The 14,394-nt window shown below is 31.8% G+C and overlaps 3 protein-coding genes across 3 annotated transcripts in view; 1 reads left to right on the top strand and 2 right to left on the bottom strand.

Moving 5' to 3' along the window:
* LOC108754813 (transmembrane protein 245) overlaps positions 1 to 4,153 on the top strand; it is a 5,038-nt gene extending 885 nt beyond the window's left edge. Inside the window, exons 2-8 of the mRNA XM_018497433.1 lie at positions 375 to 1,382; positions 2,000 to 2,164; positions 2,243 to 2,441; positions 2,599 to 2,783; positions 2,855 to 2,955; positions 3,445 to 3,747; positions 3,823 to 4,153. Coding sequence (XP_018352935.1) covers positions 375 to 1,382; positions 2,000 to 2,164; positions 2,243 to 2,441; positions 2,599 to 2,783; positions 2,855 to 2,955; positions 3,445 to 3,747; positions 3,823 to 4,039 — 2,178 coding nt within the window. The 3' untranslated portion in view covers positions 4,040 to 4,153. The remainder of the gene's footprint in view (positions 1 to 374; positions 1,383 to 1,999; positions 2,165 to 2,242; positions 2,442 to 2,598; positions 2,784 to 2,854; positions 2,956 to 3,444; positions 3,748 to 3,822) is intronic.
* Positions 4,154 to 4,866: 713 nt separating this feature from the next.
* Positions 4,867 to 11,289, bottom strand: LOC108754792 (beta-mannosidase). Its single transcript, XM_018497389.1, has 12 exons — positions 11,273 to 11,289; positions 11,029 to 11,176; positions 9,722 to 9,751; positions 9,460 to 9,606; positions 9,174 to 9,322; positions 8,894 to 9,099; positions 8,536 to 8,803; positions 6,723 to 7,449; positions 6,141 to 6,569; positions 5,695 to 5,909; positions 5,333 to 5,536; positions 4,867 to 5,229 (listed from the first exon to the last, which is right to left on the bottom strand). Exons 2-12 carry the CDS (start codon positions 11,129 to 11,131, stop codon positions 4,930 to 4,932), a joined length of 2,778 nt encoding a protein of 925 aa, XP_018352891.1. The 5' UTR covers positions 11,132 to 11,176; positions 11,273 to 11,289; the 3' UTR covers positions 4,867 to 4,929.
* A 927-nt stretch (positions 11,290 to 12,216) lies between these two features.
* On the bottom strand, positions 12,217 to 13,952 carry LOC108754793 (baculoviral IAP repeat-containing protein 5). Its single transcript, XM_018497390.1, has 4 exons — positions 13,846 to 13,952; positions 13,516 to 13,716; positions 12,555 to 12,675; positions 12,217 to 12,458 (listed from the first exon to the last, which is right to left on the bottom strand). The coding sequence occupies exons 1-4, from the start codon at positions 13,860 to 13,862 to the stop codon at positions 12,384 to 12,386; spliced, it is 414 nt and encodes a 137-aa protein (XP_018352892.1). The 5' UTR covers positions 13,863 to 13,952; the 3' UTR covers positions 12,217 to 12,383.
* Positions 13,953 to 14,394: the final 442 nt, after the last annotated feature.

Below are 14,394 nucleotides of genomic sequence, written 5' to 3'. Positions count from 1 at the left end.
TATATATATATAAGGGAATAGAAGGAACTAGTTACTGTAACTGCCGTTATTTATTTTGTAATAATGATTTAATAATGATATTGCAAATTTTTTATAATGATAATATAACACCAGAATTGGAATAGTCAATAGTTACTTGTTGTGACTGATTGGAAAGTCATTTATTACTGAAAAAAAAAAACAGTTTGCAATTTCTAATTCGTTACTTTTTAATGTGACTTGTAATGGAGTAACTTTACTTTTATTATAAAAAGTAACTGTAAAAGTAGCAGAAAAGTAACTTTTCCGTTCCCTGATATATATATTTGGTATATACATGTATAGAAATACCATGATACTTGCTTCTCTAAAAATTTAATTGACTTGTCTTACAGGTCTCTACTATACTTGTCGGTTACTTGATGATTCTGTATATCTATTGGACACCATCAAATTCAGCTCATTTTCGTTACATGTCCTTCATGATATGGTTCATCATCAGCATGTATTTATCAAGTATAGCAGGTTCTTACCAGATCTTGGTATTCGCTGCTCTACAAATTCTATGCATAATAGGATTTATTTATGAAGTGATACTCGTTATGGATGGTCATGAGCTGAATGGTAGACATTTGACATTCTCGCAAGCAGTCCATTTTGCTTTAACAAACGAATTATTGCCGAGCCAGCAAGAAGATAAATCAACTTCACTCAAGGAGGAGCAGACAAAGAATTGTATTCCGGAAGGCGAAAGCGTGGATACGCCGATTTGCTCTCAAGAAGAAGCAGGAAGATCAGCATCTGCTGATGCAACGGGTATTGAGAAAATACATAGCACGTCGAGACTTGGAGTAAAGTCATTATCTTTGGATACGGATGCTGGTTTATCCGCCGTAATGGGTGTGACAACACGTAGACCTGCGTATAACGTACGTTATACAACTCGTGCGACATTACGCGACCGTTATCTGTTGGGCAAAATAAGAGCCGAATTACGAACGTCTCTAGATATGCAAGATGATGAGGTTGATACTGACAAATACATGTATGGGGCACTATATGCATGTGCTGGTATGCTTCTCTGGAAACACAGATGGATCGCACACATTCTGGTGATCCCGTTGATATATTATATCGTTAAGCAGTTGGGTAGCTATTTCGGTTTTTGGAAAATAATACTCTGGCATTGCAACTCGATGATAGAAATACTCAAGTCATGGTGCATGGATCGACATCAAGCACTCATACCCTCCAATATCAGAGGTCTCTATAAAATAAGCTTTATCGTGGATGAGAAACTAAGAAATATTCTAAAAAACTCCGTCAATGCGGTAGCGACCACATCTGTAATACTTGGCTTGATTGTTTTTGCTACTTGCGCATCTATCTTTATTACGATACAGGTTTGCGATAAACATTCGCGTATTCTTTTATACATTATCATACAATTGTATGTACAATCGTGGATAAAACGGTTGCAGCACTTTTTTATCGATGAGTTTTGGAATTCAGTCTTGCTCGTAGAGCGATTGAACGTAAATGACTAGATCTATAAATGAGAACCAATCGCTCGATGAACAGACCGCATTCCAAAATCCATTGAAAAAAAAATTGCAGTCATTTCATCTATTACTGTACAACAGCCTAATAGACGAGAAATGGATTAAAATGGATTGAAATAGATTCATATTTTCAGAAATATTCATTCGCGAACGTTAATAAATAAATCCTTTTCAATCCGAATGTATTTTTATTCATTTATACGAATTAGATGAAGCACATTTCTATGCTTCTTTCAATCTAAAAATGATATCAGCTTGTCTGTGTCTCGTGAATACTTCTTAATACAAAATTCTGAATAGAAAAGTTTTTCAATCCAATTGAATCCAATTGAATTCGATTTAATCGAATTGAATAAAAAAAATTTTTATTTAAAATACCCATTTAGATAGAAAAAAATTCCATCCATTTTAATCCATTCTCGTTTATCGAAAAGATTCTATCTAATTTCTCTATCCAGATCTATGCAGAAGGCTTGCATCTTGTTCAAGTAACAGGTGAAATATTAAATTCCACTTTGATCAGCAATCCTGATATCGATTGGGTTCCAGAAAAGTGGGAAGAGTCCGTTAACAGTGTTTTAGATAATGTTTACACATATGGACGAAGTGCTATATCGGATGGCGTAAGATTTACCTTATTTATTTTTCCACTTTGCATGTGTGGGAACGCTAAGTTTGCTTATCTAGCTTGCTTAATTCAGATTCGGGGTCTCGTAAAAGATCTCGAACCGACGAAAGCAGAACAAATGGAGAAGAAAGTCTTGGAGCTCTGGGATCGTCTCTATCAAGCATGGATGATGTCAAATATGGATCCGAATCTTGTGGGTCCTACCGTAGATTCCATGTCTGCGTATTCCGCTTGGGAAAGCTTCAAAGATAGCGTTGAAAAAACACCTATACGTAAATATTTTGTCTAAAGAAATTTAGTATTATTACATTACATTTTTATTTATTTTTTTCCAGATAGATTATCTCCATTCCATTATGTTGCTTCTATTAATATAATAAAAATTGCTTTGCATATAATACAGAGAACGCTATCGCTTTTTTCTTTCAGATTTGTTCAATATGACTAGTATACAGAATTTTGCCAAAGAAAATATTGGCATTCTTACATCAGTGTTTGATTCTGTTTGGAGCATTGTTAAAGGCAATATGTCTGTAATATTAACAATTTTTACGGAGTTGTTTTATATTGTACTCATGAGTGGATCAGCCGTACTTAATTTTGTACTCAGCACGGTATGCAACATGTTCCTACAAAATTTTATAGAAAAGAAAAGGACATGAGATATAATAATTTGTTATTTCAGGTTGTATTCTTTACAACTTTATTTTATTTGCTCAGCTCCAGCGATAAAACTTATAAACCCATCGAACTGACAACAATGTTTAGTCCTATTAGTTGTCACAGGTAATTATTCATAATCTGAAAATTGATTCATGATTTCTCTTTGTAATGTAATATTTTAAATTTTATAAAAATATTTATTTTTAATTAGCCCTGGGGTGCTATTTTGTACACGTCTATCGAAAAGCTGCCAACTATCGGTAGACATGTACAAAATGATGGGCAAAATACATGTAAAATACAAAATACTGTACTTAATCTTAGTCACTATTCTAAACTACATCAATGATGCAGTCTTTACTACTTAGAGTAGTTATTATTGCTAAGATTGACAGTATTTTGTATTTTGTATTCTAATATAAATAAAAAATATATGTATTTGGTTCAGTTCTGTTTTTAACAAGCACATTACATGTAGAAAGATACGTTCTACGTATCGATACGACCTTCATATAATGTGATTGTGTTAATACTCTACTCTACTGGGACGTTACTAGCATGAAATGTATGATACTGCACAAAGAAAACTTTCGAAATAACGATTCTGTCTAGATTTGCTACATCATTACAAGAAGCAGTGATTGGGGTATTCGCGGCCACTTTTAAACTCGCCTCCTTCTTCGGCATGTGGACATGGTTCATACATAATTTGTTCCAAGTAAAGATTGTCTATTTACCATCGGCTCTTGCAACAATGTTAGGGGCAGTTCCTTTCTTGGATGCGTACTTTGCCTGCATTCCAGCTACTATAGAACTTTGGTTCACTCGTGGATCAATGATCGCTATCTTATTTTTTCTCTTCCATTTCCTCCCGTGTAACATAGTAGTGACGGAATTTTATAAAGAGATTAAAGGGTAAAATTGTGCTTTGTAATGCATGAATATATCTTCAATTACGCATTGTTTTTACATACATTCCGTTTATTTCAGTGGTGGGCATCCTTATCTAACAGGCTTATCGATAGCGGGTGGAATCTTTTGTTTAGGTGTAGAAGGAGCAATTTTTGGCCCTTTGCTCTTGTGTTGTATCATGGTTGTCATCAATTTAAGTCGACGTTACCTACACTCACCTGACGAGGAGGAGGAGGAAGTCGTACTACCGGCATATTCTAACCATGAAAGAACATCACAATATAAGTCAAAATAACATTACGATTTTAACAAAAGTTAATATCTCTGCTTAACAATATCGCGAGCTACGGACTTGCTTCTAATTTTTATTAAAGATTGAAATTCGTATTCATATTGTATTTTTGTATCAACAATGCACATATTTATTTCTGATAGTCTATAATATATGTAACAAACTATCCGTACTGAAAAAAATTACGTCACAAAGTTACATATAATGAAATCATGTAATTAAAATATGTAAATCACATAATGGGTTATTCTAAATCAGTTTTTTAAAATCACGTAATTTGAAAAGTCACACAATGATATGTTTTTTTCTTCTATTTCTATCATTTAATTATTTAATATCATGTGATTTTTTAAATTATGTCATTTAAAAAAATCACATATTGATTTGGAACAATTCGTTGTGTGATTTATTTATTTTAATTACACGATATCGTTATGTAACTTTGTGATGTGATTTTTTTCAATAGAGATATGTTAGATGTGCATGTTTGTCGATAGAAGTGAGATGTGAATACGGATCTAAGAGTTTGATATAAATATTTTATGAAAGTGAGAATTGTATGATGACTAAACATACAGCGTAAACATAGAAAATTGTGCTTTATATATATTTTTATGTGATAAGAAAACTAACCCAGGAGTCTCAGCTTACGCTTATTAGGATTACAGATATATTTATATTACACGAATAATTAAAATAAGTTATTTACATTATACTTTCTATTAAGAACAATTTAATGACACAAAGTATAATTAAAAAAAAAAAGAATTTTATTTATTGAAATAAAAAGTTAATATATATTATTATAAAATTACGTACAATTGTTTCAGTAATTCTCAACCAGATACCTCATGTATTATATAATGCATGATACAAGATAACTTTACGCATGACTAATTTAAATTTGTTCTTTTAACAAAATCACTATAAAAATTACCATATGCATTGTAAATGTCTGATATATGTGTGAGTTTTATATTGTTCTGCAATAATTCAACCGTTGTTGCTTCATATGCATGAAAAATGATTTTCTTCCTTTTTGCAAACATATGAAAGCCATTTTCCGAAAAACGACCTCGTATATTACCTATTTCTAACCATACGAAAAGTGCTATTTTATCTGTCGATAATACAATTTTAAAATCTGCATAATTGGAAAGTTTTCCAGGTAAATGGTTTTTTTCGATCTTCATCTAAAACAAAAACAATTGCGTGTTAATATTTTTCAGACAGTATTTATTGTTCAATATCTATAATATATCGAATTTTGTACGCGACATCAATTAATCCACTTACAGTAACGTTGGCTACTGGTATATCTGCGTTTTTTAACGCATCAGGATATATATAATTAATTGGCGCAATTAGGGATCCAGATTTATCCGTAAAAGATAAAGTGGCGATGCAAGATCTTTTGGCAGATTTCAATGTTCCACAACCTACTTGAAACAGGAATCTGTCTAACCAAAAGGATGTAACTTTCGTGGCTTTATTAGATTCCTGAAAGAAAATCAATATAGCTGTACAGATATTTATATACAAATTATAGATATCAACTTTAATACTCTATGTAACTATATATATATATATATATATATATATAGTTTTACACACACACACACACACACACACACACACACACACATATATATACTGACTATTACGATATTATTGAAGAATAATACGGATATAGGTTTCATGGATTCCCATTTGTAAACATGAAGTTTTACTGTACAATTTGTTAAAGTATACAATCGATCAGACACTATATATATCGAGAGTTCACTGGAAACAGACAAATACGATGTAACAATAATAGGCGCGAAAAAATCCTTGGCATAATAGTGAAGCATTTTCCAACGACCTTCATAATCTGTAAATATAATGCGGAGATTTTTGTGATATACAAAAAATAGAAGAATATCTTAAATTAGAACGATCAATATAGTACTTTTATATTAAATAAAAAGAAAAAAATGTTATAGAAGCAAGATTCGTATTCTTCATATATCACATTTATCATTTTAAGAGCTTTGAAAAAACTTTTATACCTACAGACTATAACAATCAAGATTATTAGTTCTAATTCCATGTCTTTGATTACCTATGGAAGACCATGAAGGAGCTTGCCAGACATCGTTCAATTGCCAATAGAGAGCTCCCATTGTCATACCCTCACCTATGGAATTCACTTCAGATTTGGCTTGCCTGTACATTTCCGTTTGTATTCTTACAGAGACAGCTTGATTGATCTGACTAAGATATATATAACTTGCGAAATCTCGGATGCTGTCGTTACTTTGCGGTACAGCAAAGTTATTCGAGATTAGCTGCAGCATATATTGATTGCCGAGTGGCAGATGTTGTCTATGCTTCACGAAGTCGCTATCAATATGAAGATCTTTTGTGCTTTCTATAGCAGTTGCTATCGTATAAATCGATGGCCAAGATTGAAATCCATATTCGGAGCAAAATCTTGTCCGAGGATACTGAGTGATGTCCCAACTATTTCTAATGTAATTGTAATAATGGACTGAAAACACATTCAACTTGTTATGTTAATATATTCAATATTCAATTAATTTCATTTTAAAGAAAAACTTATCTATGTGTACATGCACACACACACACACACACACACACACACACACACACACATATATATATATGCGTATATATATATTACCGTCACCGTAGAGATTTAAATAAGGATTTACTCCAGTATAATTGTATGTTTCTTCATACGCCCCGTTGCCCGGACTAGACACGACAAATGGTCTTGTCAGATCTAGTTTCTTCACTTCTGTCTTCAATAGATTCACATAAAGTTTCACATAATCCTCTCTATACACATGAGCAGAACCGGTACCATACCAATTACCATAAAGCGCTGCTTCGTTTTCGTTATTCCCAGCCCAAAGAACGATACTTGGATGATTTTTCAAACGTATTACGTTTTGTAATATTTCTTCTTTTACGCTCTTTAAGAATGAATGACTCGTAGAGTACATAGCGCATGCAAACATGAAATCTTGCCATATCATGATCCCATATTCGTCAGCCAAGTCGTAAAATAATTTCGACTCATAAACACCACCGCCCCATACTCTTAGCATATTCATATGCGTCTCTTTGGCAGATAACAACAAGTCTCTGATGGTATCTTCTTTTGCGCTTAGCTCAGGGAAAATACTGGCTGGAATAAAGTTGCTGCCTTTAGCGAATATTGGTATATCGTTTATGCGAAAATAGAAGCTCAGCCCTTTTTCCAAAGATTTTTCCACGAGCTGCACCGTTCTGAAGCCTATACGAATCCGTTTGAATAATACATCATTCGCCGTTGTCACAGTAGTAGTTAAATAGTACAAGTGTTGCTTGCCATAACCATTCGGCCACCAGTTCTCAACGGCATCCTGGCCAGTACATTAGACCATTAGAATTAATAAAATTACAATTTTTTATTTTTGTTTGTATGCATTTGCAGATATCAAAATAAAAACTTAAAAAAACCAAAAATTTGAAAAAGAAATGAAATCAAAACAATAGATTTCAAGTATACTTATTAAAATAAGAACATAGTTCTTCGAACGGCATCTTGAGGACGTCTTTATTATAGACACGATAGATACATCTGTTACGTGTATATGTGTAATTAATATATTCGTGTTTCAATCCGTATAATTTTTAATGTACGGGTATAAATGTGTATCGAAATACACGGTTTGAAAAGCATGTATATCCGTGAATTTTAATATACGATTACACGTGTAACATATTCATATTTTATTTCGTGTGATTATTAATGTACGACAAGATAATCGTATAATAAAGTACATTTAATTAAGTACATTTTCGGCGTAAATGCTTATATTAATAAGATATTTATTGAATTGTTTGCATCGAGTTATAAACAAAAAAAAAACGAGCGTGTCAAGTATGCTGCTGCTGAAAATTTTCGAATTTTTGTCTTTACAATTTTCTATTTGTTATTAATGTAAAAATCTCTTTTTCAATTTCTGCGGTTCTCATTATGCCATCTATTGCATTTCGCGTTGTTTTTTTAATATGTTATTCTACTTTAAATGTTTCCCATATTTTATGTTAAGTCTAATATGATTGTAAGAAATTATCCCATACAACACGGTTCTCAAAGGATATCTACATCATAAGGACGCCCTCAAGAAGTCCTGCTTGAAGAACTGTTGTTCTGTGGAACTTATTTTAATAAATATACTTGAAATATATTATTTTGATTTCACTTCTTTTTCATGGCATTATTTTTGGTTTTTTCATTATGTTTTTAAACATCTTTGTTTTGATATATTTGCGTAAAAATATTGCATTTTAGTTTTGTTTCTTTTTTTTTTGTAATATTTTTTATTCCTTTCATTATATGTTTTAAAATATTTATAAAATGGTTTTGCCTAAAGATATTGCAAAATATATTTGACGCCTTTTTTTTAATTTTTAATTTTTTTCCGGTGAATTTTAGAACTTACTGCAGGCACGGTGAGCGAAATGTTAACATTTATGTACTTTTCACTTGCATCAAGTACAACTTCACTGGTATTGCTAACAACTTTGTTTTGTGCAATATGCAATATCGATGCTATGTGACAATTAATTCCTATGAATTCTTCGTCCTTACTCTGTGTTGTCTCAAGAAATATTGTAACAAGGATGTTCCAGGTATTATTTTCTTTGCGTATGTCAGTCGCAATGTCATTAATCAATATATCATTTATGGAAATCAATTCAACATCTCTCCTGTAAATATCTTGTGTTATATACTAATAAAAATGTAGTTAGTAAAAAAATATAATAAAATATATTGTAAAATAATCAATTGCTTATTACCAAATCCCAATCGAGGGAAAAGCAGGACCCCAATCCCATGAGAAACTGGCTTGCATCTTACGAATGTGATTTACATGGCATTCTCCATTGTATTCCTTAGGTATACATACTGGTGGTATAACGTAATGATTCTTTTGCTCATTGTATAAATCTTCGGCTACTTTAACAGCCGAACGAAAGCTAACTTTTAATACATTCTGTTCTTTCTACAGAGACCAAATAAACAAATTGTATTACCAATACGTATATTTTGAATGATTTTTTTAATCTCTTTGATTACCTTGATAAAATCTGTTACGTCAAAAATATATCTTAAAAACATATTTGAAGTCTCTCCGAGGATGTGATTGTTCAAAGAAACATTGGCAAACGTATCGATTCCGTGAAAAACTAACACTATCTTACGAGCTTTTAGAAAATTATCACTCACTGAAAATATAACATAAATTATGTTTAGATTACTTTTAATTTTAAACTGTTATCTAATGTTGTGTCTCATATATACACTTACATAGTAATATATATTATTATATAGATTGTGTATATATACACTCATAGCCAATTACCTCTAAAATTTTTTATGTAAGTGACAGATTGATTTCCGACCCAACGATTATTAATATCATTTCTTCCAAGCAAATTGTTCTCTATTATGTTATTCTTATATAAGTCTGTATAAATTCCTCCAGGAACAGTCGCGCTAAAATTGATATCTGTAGAACAGAATAATTGTTGCATCATTTATGTGAACATTTTTAAGAAAAATTGTCTACTAGATTTAAAGAAAATTATATATAATTTTTTAAAAATTATGTTTTAATCTCTTACCATTGTTACATTTTTCATAGGACTTCTTATCTGAAAAACAATTTTTTATTGCAATCATGATTAATAAATAATTTTGTACATATACAGAGTGTTTCCTGTAACTTGATTATTTAAAATATCTCCGTTTTTGATGATACGAGAAAATATCATATGAGAAAGTAATTCGATTTGAAGGGGCACATACTCGCGTATTATGACGAGCAAAAAATTTTTCTCAACATCATACTTTTTATCGGTGTAAAAGTAGTACATAATTGTTAAAAAAAAAAATGTACATGCAAAATGGATAATTTTTTAAATAAGCAAGTACGTATCTTCTTTACACCAATTGATTCATCTCATTATTCTATTCATAAAAATATTAAGGTACGATTATAAAAAAATTAATAGTTTAGGAATAAAAGAAAAGAATCTGATTTAGGAAGCCAAAAAAGATAATTTTTTAATAATTTTTTGAAAAAGAAATAGTAATTAAAAAAAAACTGTTCTCATTGGAAGCATTCAGCAGATTCAAGAAGACAAAATGATCGTTCGCTGTTATTAGTGTATTCTTTTAAATCATCCAATCAGAATTTTAGATCTAGAAGAATATATCAATAGCGGTGAGCATTTACTCAACTATTGAGTCTGCTGAAACTTAGCCATTGGTTGTCGCTACTTAGTGATACCGACAGTTGTCGTTAAGTAGCAACAATGAAAATTACGCTTTTTTTCCTAGAATAATCCTTGCCATTGGCTATCGTTAATTATCGACATCGACAAATGTCGGTAGACATGTGTGTACATACAGAATATGGATCTTGACAGAGGCATAACGCGATGCCACAAAATGTTTTCTTTGATTAGTTAGTTAATAAACTTCTTTCTTCTGATTAGTTAACCAATTGCTTCAAAACATTTTTAATGAGACATTAGATGCTTTCCATTTACGCTGATTCTCAGATAATTCACATTTGTGACGTCACAACTCAGTTGAATGCGCGTTTTATTTACATTCTGACAAGTGAGATTCAACTGAGTTTTTACCTACAATCTACACGAGATAATGTTCCAAAAATTGACTGTCTGTATTGAAAATCTATAGTGCACGTAAAAAACTGTAGCATTTTCAGCTCTGATGGTAAATTTGGAACACAAGCACGCAAGGTGCGTAAACGAGAAGTGACATCATTAACGAATAGTGACGTCTGTACATACATACACACACACACACGCGCGCGCGCGCGCGCAACACACAATATACAGTTTCCTATATAAATACATATTTTTATTGAAAAAGATCAAGATATCTAGTAAATCATATTTACCACAGATATTAATGGTCCCTGTCCATGCCCCATTTAGTGTTACAATTTGGCAGTGTATACTAATAAAGCATGAAATCCACAATGTCAAAATAAAAAGCTTCATTTTATTAGATGGCACATATATTGAAGTAAAACTTGATATCAAAGACTGCAAATACAATGAAAACTTTACACGTACTCGCTTGTCGCTTTTCGCCAAAACGTATCAATTTCCAATAAACCTAGAGATAGAAATAACAGTTACCTAAGCAATCTTATTACTATCTAATCTATGCCTTCCATGATTATCTTATTTATATCAAAACAAGGTTTATCAATCCATAACCTTGATACGAAGAAAAAGATAATAGGCATGATAGATAGGCATATCCTTGTTTAACGTTTGGTAAACAACAAGGATGGAGGGATACCTGAGTGGCACTTGGGTGGGAATTTGGGAATCTGAGTATAGCCCCTAGTCAAGTCTGCTACGATCATTGCAATTTGAGTGGTACATGAAAGCCATTGTGCATGTAAAAGTTTTATTCTGCGAATACAATAGAGAAATAAGCTTAAGTCCGGATCTACAATAGGTGTTTTAAGCCTTAAGTCGTAAAAAATTGACCAACTACAATTGAATGCGAGGAGAACACGATTGTGATTCGTTTATTCCTTACGGCTTAAAAATCTATTGTAGATACAGGATAATCGATTGATTGGTCTATTGCTTAAAGCTTAGGGCTTACTAATTACTACTCTATTGTTTGCAGAGTTATGTAGTCAAATGCGAGGAAAATAATTGACTATCAGTTTGTTCGCATTGCTTGCACTTTTTGCACTTAACATCTTCATTCTCTCTCTCTTTTCAACGCTTGAATATATATATTGATCCCGTTTTAAATGCATTTTTAGAAATTTCAAGCAATACGAACAACAAATGATTTGTTCAATTGGTCTTTGCTTCCTATGAAATACACTTTGAGTGATCGATTCTTCTATATATCATGCGTTATGAAAAAGGCTGTCCGACTTTCATAAAAGACTGCTCCCGCTTTTACTCCATATTTTAAAACACACCCAAGGGTATCTCATTTATTTATAAAGAATCATAAATTTTGACTCATTAGAGATAAATTTGTTTGCTATTTGTCATAAATTTTTTGCTTTAAATATGATTTTGCAAGTAATGCTTAAATTTATAATTGAATGAGCCGAGTCTGAAATAAGAAACTTGATTGTGTGTATACCACATGTAGTATTTCTTAACCAGTACAAAATATATTTAGACATTCAGAAGTTCTTAAACTAAGATAGATATTCCATCGTTCAAAATCCATAATAATATTCAATCGGTATTCCCTTTGTTCCTTGATATTCTATTTAGAGAGTTCGCTCATCAACTGCGCCGTTATATCTTTCATTGTGTTGATATTCTTTTTTACTTGATCCATCTACAAAATATTATTATTAAACATAAATAAATTGACCCAAATATAATTTGAAGTATATACAATTACAATATAACTTAAAGTATACACAAAACTTACATATTCTTTTGTCTTGTACTTTTTATATAAATCATATAATTCATCCACTGTCCATTCTTTTTCTTCTTGCTTATTTAATTTAACAAATGGACAGCTTGACTGATGTTTCTCATGTTCACTCCTGTAAGTTTTCAATTTATTTGTTTTACTAACAAAAATAATAGGTAAATGTAGAGAATTAAAAGACAAAAGAAGGGTAAAAAGAAACAAATAATATAATATATGTAATATAAATAATAAAGTTATAATGATTCAAAATGTATTAACTTAATATATCATTCTTAAAGTTACTGTTACGGAATGTATGCGGTAGCCAGCAGACCTAAAGACGCCTGTGCACACTTTCCATAATAGTAAATGTAAAAATTGGCCAATCACAGTCAAGAATTTTCAAAAACTTACAGCTCTGATTGGCTAACTCTTACGGTACAAGTTGTACGTGTTGAGTTTAAATTTTCTTCTATTACAATGCGACATGTATGTACTTAAAATACATGCATTTATCAGCGTAGAACACGAAAATGTGACTGCAGTACATGCTTGAAGCTGCTCCAGAACTCGTGCTGGTAGTTCAGCTTTATTTACTGCTTACTATCAGCGCAAGTTTTGATTGACTGCTGCTTCTCTGCTTTTCTATCAAGAACAGTCTAAACTCTAAACCCATCCTTAGTCGATACAACAGATATCTTAATCTCTAAAGTTTTAAAATTTAACACTTAATTACTTGTTTCACGAGGCAGATCACTGAGTTTTTCTACCGGATTCTTTTAAGTAAAAAAATTGTCGAATGGGTACATTTTTATTAAGATTTAAGGTAAGGAGAGTATTCTCTTTTTTTAAATAAGTACCATAAAATATAATAATTAATAGACTCTTAGAATTCAAACAATGAATTGTAATTATAAGTAAGTGAAAATAAATAACTTAACAAATGTATGTACGAATTAGTTACTTGACGTACCACGGATCATCGTCTGGTTCCCAACCATCGAGTTGCTTGCTACAAATGAAACATTCAACTAAGTCCGGCTCATTGCTGTCCCCAACAACATAAAATCCAGCGGCGGCCATGCGTTCGGCATTGCATTTGTTGGATTCGTTGAAGGGCCAGCTGCCGTACGTTGTCCTTCTACTTTGTTTCCAGAAGTAGGAAGTAGCTTCTCTGAAAACGAGATGGGAAATGAAACAATAACCTAGCTTGCAATCTCATTTCGAGAATCCAAGAACTTGTACCGTCTGCGAATCTTTAGTGGGCAACGTTTAATCATTTTGATATTTTGTCAATACTCACGGTAATTCCACTATCATCTCGTTTTCACTAACATCAATTTATCAATGAACAACGCGATAACGGACAATCCGAATAATGCACATAGGTTATGTTCATGATAGTTCATAGTTCTGCAGACTCGACCAACAGTTTGATGATTGACAGTGCTGCTATTGATGTATTCTTCTAGATCTAAAAGTCGGATTGGATGATTCAAAAGAATACACCAATAACACCGAGCGCTTATTCAACCGTTGAGTTTGAATGTAGTCAAGTGAACGAGTGATGTGTATAGTTTGCAAGCTTCTCTCTTTAATTATCTGCTCTTTCTCTAACACTTCTTTTCTGACAATTCTGATTGAATTCGATCAATTCGCTTGAAATGCAACAGGCTGTGTTCCAAAATTCACTGCCAGCGCTGAAAACTACAATCTACGTTACATGTACTATAAATTTTCAGCACTGACAATGAATTTTGAAACATTTGGTCAATATCAAGACATAAACACATAAAATGTGATTCTGCAAAATATTACGACCATGATATAAGCCACACAGACAATTTTATTT

Source organism: Trachymyrmex septentrionalis, unplaced genomic scaffold, assembly GCF_001594115.1.
Source record: "Trachymyrmex septentrionalis isolate Tsep2-gDNA-1 unplaced genomic scaffold, Tsep1.0 scaffold80, whole genome shotgun sequence".
In the NCBI taxonomy this organism is placed as follows: Eukaryota; Metazoa; Arthropoda; class Insecta; order Hymenoptera; family Formicidae; genus Trachymyrmex; species Trachymyrmex septentrionalis.
The sequence above is the reverse complement of the archived record's forward strand: the minus strand, read 5'-3'. Positions and strand labels throughout refer to the sequence as shown.

Bases quoted from the DNA above. Each gene is read 5' to 3' on its own strand.
- LOC108754792 (XM_018497389.1), bottom strand. From the start codon at position 11,131: ATGAAGCTTTTTATTTTGACATTGTGGATTTCATGCTTTATTAGTATA. The intron at 9,752-11,028 runs GTAAATATGATT...ATTGTTTTTCAG, and splicing joins AGGGACCATTAATATCTGTG to ATAAGAAGTCCTATGAAAAA. The intron at 6,570-6,722 runs GTAATATATATA...ATGTGTTTTCAG, and splicing joins TTTAAATCTCTACGGTGACG to TCCATTATTACAATTACATT.
- LOC108754793 (XM_018497390.1), bottom strand. The intron at 12,676-13,515 runs GTACGTCAAGTA...GAAAACTTACAG, and splicing joins GAACCAGACGATGATCCGTG to GAGTGAACATGAGAAACATC. The intron at 12,459-12,554 runs GTAAGTTTTGTG...AATATTTTGTAG, and splicing joins AGTACAAGACAAAAGAATAT to ATGGATCAAGTAAAAAAGAA.